Source organism: Ctenocephalides felis, unplaced genomic scaffold, assembly GCF_003426905.1.
Source record: "Ctenocephalides felis isolate EL2017-DRISC unplaced genomic scaffold, ASM342690v1 CF-g0.4_SCAFFOLD_01886, whole genome shotgun sequence".
NCBI classification, from domain to species: Eukaryota; Metazoa; Arthropoda; class Insecta; order Siphonaptera; family Pulicidae; genus Ctenocephalides; species Ctenocephalides felis.
Genome location: NW_020538040.1, coordinates 127370276 through 127376613, shown reverse-complemented (window position 1 = coordinate 127376613; position 6338 = coordinate 127370276). Strand labels below are relative to the sequence as shown.

The window sequence follows — 6338 nt, the reverse complement described above, 5'->3', positions numbered from 1 at the left end:
TGGAAGAATTACGCATGGAAAATAGAAGATAAGCTGAAAAATGTTGTACTCCATGAGGATCATAAGTCTGAATATGCTGTCATTATCGAGATTTTGAACGAAGCAGCTGGCAAACACTTCCGGGAACGTAAAACAGTGGCAATTTAGCAATTCAAACCCGCTATCTGGTGGGACGAAGAATGCGAAATCCAGATCAGGCAAAGAAAAATAGCGTACAAAAAGATGGTTGACGAGTTTACTTATAACAATTTTATTGAGTATCGAAAAATAAATGCTATTACAAAAAAAATTCTCAAATCCAAAAAGAGAAAAGTGTGAATGGATTTTACAAACTCACTCAATAGTAATATTAATACATCAAAGCTTTGGAATATAGTTAAAATTTTTAACAACAAAAATAATAGAAACTCATTTAAGCCTCCAGTCGGTAGCTCTTTCTTCGAAGACATGCTAAAAATGTTCGTTCCAGACTTTGTCTCCAATGAAATCAATCTGAATTTTGCAAATAATCTCGAAAGAGGTCCTGATGACGTAAACTCTCCCATCAGACTATACGAATTAGATAATATATTGAAAAATAAAAAAGACAGCATGCCAGGTATGGATAATATCTCATACATTATGCTAAAGAAGAGCCCCATAGCATTAAAATGTTTAATCATAGAAGTATTTAATTCAATTCTTTCTACATGCTGGATTCCAGAGGATTGGAAAAAAATTATAATTATTCCCATCTTGAAACCGAATAAAGATCCATTGTCGATAGAATCCTACCGACCTATCTCTTTATTATCATGCTTGAACAAGACATTTGAAGCCATCGTCAAGAATAGACTGAGTGGTATTTAGAAGACAAGTCTCTTTTCATTTATAACCAATTTGGCTTTAGAAGAGGTCAAGGCACAAGTGACATTTTAAGTACCTTATCTAATGACATTCACATATCCAATTCAAATAATAAATACCTGCTATTGTTAGCGACGGATATACACAAGGCTTACGATAATGTTGATCATAGCATTTTACTTAACAGACTTAAGAAGTTGAATATTCCCCATAATATTATAAAAGTGATAATTTTTTTACTAACGAATAGGTCGCTATATGTAAAATACAAAAATAAATTAATAGGTCCCAGAGTAGCTCTAAGAGGCTTACCACAAGGATCGATTTTGAGTCCATTATTATTTAATATTTACATGTCGGATTTTTCTGCAGGAACCCAAGACGATGTTAGGAAACTACAATATGCTGATGATTTATTTTTGTATATTTCTTGCAACTCGCTTGAGGAATGCATTCACAAAATGAAGCGGTCGATCACAGGTGTTTCAGAATGGATGAGGTCCAGCCACCTAAACCTTTCCTTGATCAAAACAAAGGGCATCCTGTTCACTAGGCACAGAAAATTCCTTTACCCTCAAGAAATCAATATGGAAAATTGGAACTGTAAGATATACGATAGTCTGAAAATTTTAGGGGTTATCTTTGATAAAAAGATGATCTTCCGGGCGCACGTTGAAGAGGTGGTCAAAAAATGTGAAGTAGGTAAGAACATCATTAGAAGATTGGTTGGAACTGACTGGGGAGCCCACCCAAGTTCATGTTTGGCTATCTACAAATCCATAATTAGATCTCATATTGATTACGGATACATCATTTACGGAGGAATCTCAACTAATATACAAGGAATGTTAGATAAGGCTCAACTCTCGGCTTTAAGATTGTGTTTGGGAACTATAAGGTCAACGCCTCGCATTGCCGTTTTAGCGGAAGCCGGAGAAGCTCCATTAAATATTAGGAAACAAATATTAACCAATAGATTTTTAATTAAAAAATTCAACTCGGATTCAGCTCGAATCCCGAAGCAATTGGAAGATTTAGCTGTTCTGCATTTTAGAGCAAACTATTGGAAAAACAGACCTACACCTTTATTAATAACTGGATTTTATAATTTGAAACCTTTAGAAGACCTAATAATTACAAATGACAAACTTCCGTATCATAGTCATTCTTGGCAATACTCATTTCCCAAGAAATATATAGGGTTGAATGATTTCAACTATACGACTCATAATTCCAACAAAAATATAATAAACGGGGAGTTTGACAATTGGTTACACACGGAATGGAAAGATTTTACGGTTATCTACACTGACGGTTCCAAGTTAGGAAATAAAGTTGGATGTGTTGTGTATGTACCTAATAGAGAGAAACATTTACAATTTAATTTACCGGATTTTGCCTCAGTCTTTTCGGCAGAACTTACAGGTATTAATGCTGCCTTAGACTTCGTTATACAAGAAAAGATTCCAAAAACTATAATCCTAACTGACAGTAAATCTGCACTTCTGGCTCTAAACCATCCTAAACAAAATTGCAATTTTTTAATATTTGACACCGTCCACAAAATAGAAAGCATCCTAGCAAATAAATATGCGTTCAAATTAGTATGGATAAAAGGGCATTCCAACATTCGTGGAAACGAATATGTGGATGGACTTGCAAAAGAAGCCTGTTTATCAGTTTTTCCTTTAAGAAAGGTTCCTGCGACAGATCTTAAAAGCTGGGTAAGAAAACAAGGTTTAAGGTTATGGCAAAATGAATATGATATGGAAGACAGAAAAGGAATCTTATTTAAATCTTGCAAACCAAAAGTGTCTTTCAGTACATGGTTTGCCAAATCCAGGCTGAACAGAAATGAAATAACCGTTATCAATCGTATTAGAGCTGCGCACACATTTTGCAAATCTCATCTTTTTAGAATAGGTATGGCAGAAGATCCCTTCTGTTCTTGCGGTTTGGAAATCCGCAATCTCGACCACATCTTCTGGAAGTGCAAACTCAGAGCTAGTCAAAGAACATCCTTACTACAAGAACTGTATAAATATAATTTCATTTTTCCTATTAATACCACAATAGTCTTTTCCACTAATGATGAAAATATATATAAAATTTTTGTTTATTTTTTACAAAAATGTAACATTAAAATATAGTTATTTAGTATTAGTTCTTAAGATTTTATGAATTAAGTCACAATCTTATGTAGAAATCAATTTGTAAAATATGTATTTTTCTCTGTAATTTATAAATTTGTAAAATATTATTTTGTAATAAGAGGCTAAATGACCACACGGTCAAATGCCATAAATATAAATAAAAAAAAATAAAAAGAATTGTTCAACAACAATATTTGAAAGTAGAAAGAAAAAAATGTATAACCAGCTATCACCTTGATTCTTACGACTTTGCTATCGGGAGATATACGGTATTCTTTGAAAGTTTTTTGGTTTGTGAGCACCGTGGTTTAATTTACGAGACCTTAATATAATTTTTACTCTATACGTTATTTAATTCTTTTATGAAATGTTTTGTTAATTTTAAGTTAAATTCAACCGTTTTTTTGTATAACCACTTTAAAAGCTGACACCTGGGTAGTCTAAGAAGAACCAACTGAGCATTAACCCTGGCAAAGACGTAAAAAATAAAAAATAGCAAATAAAAAAGCAAATTAAGTTAAATACAACAATTTTATAAAAGATAAATTACGTAAATAGATATTTTAACTCTTCTGATGAATATTTCTGACAAACTACCAGATGAAGTTTATTTACAGTGTTATTTGTATAAAAATGCACCAATGAAACTTTTATTTTGCATTAGTTGAATAATGTAGTTATTTTTATGTAAAATACCTTTAACATTAAAATAAGAAATTGAATCTGTTTGCTATCTGGCCGTTCCAAGTTACCCCGCTTATGGGGTAAAAGAACTAAATAACAAAAAACACATTTCTACAATGATGAAGTAGCTGACAGTTTTACTGAACATAGTCAGATAATTGTTCGTTTGATATGCGTTATTTGTTGTGATACAATTGGTTTGGTTTTCATAATATAATTTATATTTGCTCAAAGTGAAATTGTACCTTTGTGTACCGCCCAACCCTACATATACAATTTTTATTAAATTTACTTTAATTCATGGAATGTTACTTAAAACTTTTCAAAAAGCAGGCCAAAAAAATACTTAATTCATTTTCTACCTCTCCTCGCAGAAATTTCAAAATTTTTGTATAAGCTCAGAAGTATTATTAACTTCCCGTAGGGTAAGTTATAGTAATCGCAAAAAAATCGAAAATGAAAATTTTTATATATCTTTACGTTTCAGAGGTTTCTGAACATTTTGGCATACCTTAGAAAAAATGGATGTATGTGTGTGTGTGTGTGTGTGTGTATGTGTGTGTGTATGTGTGTGTGTATGTGTGTGTGTATGTGTGTGTGTATGTATGTACGTGTGTGTATGTATGTGCGGATACAAATTTTCGTCGACGATTTCGGGAACACGGATCAACCGATTTGAATAATTCAAAAAACATTCGATTCGTATTGATAAGGAGACGTGCTGATTAGTTTTTGGCGAAGGCAGGTCTAGCCGTTCCGGAGATACGGGGCAAAAAGTGCCGAAAACGGTAACTCAGTTTCTAAGAGAACGGAGCGTCCGATTTTAATAATTCAAAAAACATTTTACTTGTATTGACAAGATAAAGAATTGATCAAATTTTCATAAAGGCAGGTCTAGCGGTTTCGGAGATCTAAGGAAAAAAGTAAAAAAAAATGCCATTTGGCGGTCAAAAATGATCATTAGACATATGCACATCGAATTTTCAGATATTTTATAGAGATTTTAACAATAAGTATAAATTTTGTTTATTTTTCTATGGGTTCCGTATCAATGTTTACCCGCTAGACAGCGACGCCGCGCTTACGCGCTTTATATTTTGTATCTATGCAGTTAAAGCAGTACGATTGCTTTGAAAAACAAGTTCAGATTTTCCAAAATATGTCAAAATGAAGAAAACATTTTTTTTTTTTCAAAAAAAAATTTTTTTTAAAAAATTTTTTCTAAAAAAAAATTTTTTAAAAAAAATTTTTTTCAAAAAAAAGTAATTTTTTGTCCAATTTATAGTTTCTCAAAAATCTTATTTTTTCGAAGTAAATTTTTTTCAAAAATGTTAATCGTTTTTACAAAAAATAATAATTTTTGGTACGGGAAGTTCCAGCAATTTGCCTTAAGGCACGATGCCCTAATTGCCTTAAGACAGAATTCCACTTACAGCTAGTTTAATTATGTATCTGAAAAACTTGAAATGTAATCAGTATTTGATTAGTTGGAGTTATATAAGTCGGAAAACCAAAAAAGACATGGATTGGACTATACCATGTTTTCCATAGAAAGTGTATAAAACTTTCGGTAATATACATCCATATCATTGGGTTGTTTACAAAATTCTACCCGCAGGTATATTACTTACATACATGCAATATGAAATAGGTAAGAATATAATATATACAATAGATTTGTTTATGAACAAAAAAGAAATTTTTTTGACAATTTCCAAAAAAGTACACACCTCAGTAAATAAGAAATAATGAAAACAATTACAATAATTCCATAAAAAATGCTATATGTAAAAAAATGTTATGTCTATAAGGTGTAGTTTGGCATGGCGTTGTTTGTTGTATATATATATATATATATATATAATATATATATATATATATATATATATATATTTAATTTGAGTTTAAAAGTCGGGCGTTACATCAATAAAAATAGTATGAGAGTTTTTAGAAATTTATTTAAAAATCATACGTTTCGGCTAGCATCTTGGCAGTCATTATAACTATAAAAATTATAACTAAATAAATAATATGTAAGAAATTTCACAGAAAAACAATTATAATAATAATAAAAAAACACTTACAATTTTGTATCTAACATAACAGATGAAAACATGATTACTCCATGGCATGAGTATGTGCACAGTGGTAATATATATTGAAGAAACTATGTTTGTTATGCAATTGCAAAAACAACCCCTGAGCGAATCTTTTTTTAATTCACAATGTTCTCTTCATAATGTAAAATTTTTGGGTTGAAAAAATATATATTATAATGTAAATTATTTATATGCTCGGTTAACATGGCTCTGAATTGTTTGGGATTTTTTAAGTTATTTTTATATTGATGAAGGCTCAGGTTACTCTAAGATCCTAGCCAAAACATATGGATTTTAAATAAATTTCTAAAAACTCTCATACTTTTTTTTATTTTTAAATATATTATATCAACATCAAATTCAAGGCTATTCAAATATATATGTATATATATATATATTATATATATATATATATATATATATATTATATATATATATATATATATATATATATATATATATATATATGATGCCACATACATCCTCATAAGATATGAAACTGGAATTTACTGTCAGAATTTAATCACCATATAAAATAGACTAAAGCATTTTTATA

General features: G+C 30.2%; 1 protein-coding gene across 1 annotated transcript; it reads left to right on the top strand.

The window, feature by feature from the left end:
• The first annotated feature begins 456 nt into the window (after positions 1-456).
• LOC113375872 lies at positions 457-2935 on the top strand. The gene is made up of 3 exons (XM_026615819.1): positions 457-841; positions 1132-2881; positions 2923-2935. Exons 1-3 carry the CDS (start codon positions 457-459, stop codon positions 2933-2935), a joined length of 2148 nt encoding a protein of 715 aa, XP_026471604.1.
• The last annotated feature ends 3403 nt before the right edge of the window (positions 2936-6338 follow it).

What these genes read in the sequence shown, in the direction of transcription:
- LOC113375872 (XM_026615819.1), top strand. Translation starts at nt 457, where the DNA reads ATGTTCGTTCCAGACTTTGTCTCCAATGAAATCAATCTGAATTTTGCA. An exon ending in CGTCAAGAATAGACTGAGTG is followed by an intron (nt 842 to 1,131) that starts GTATTTAGAAGA and finishes ATAAATTAATAG; the next exon opens with GTCCCAGAGTAGCTCTAAGA.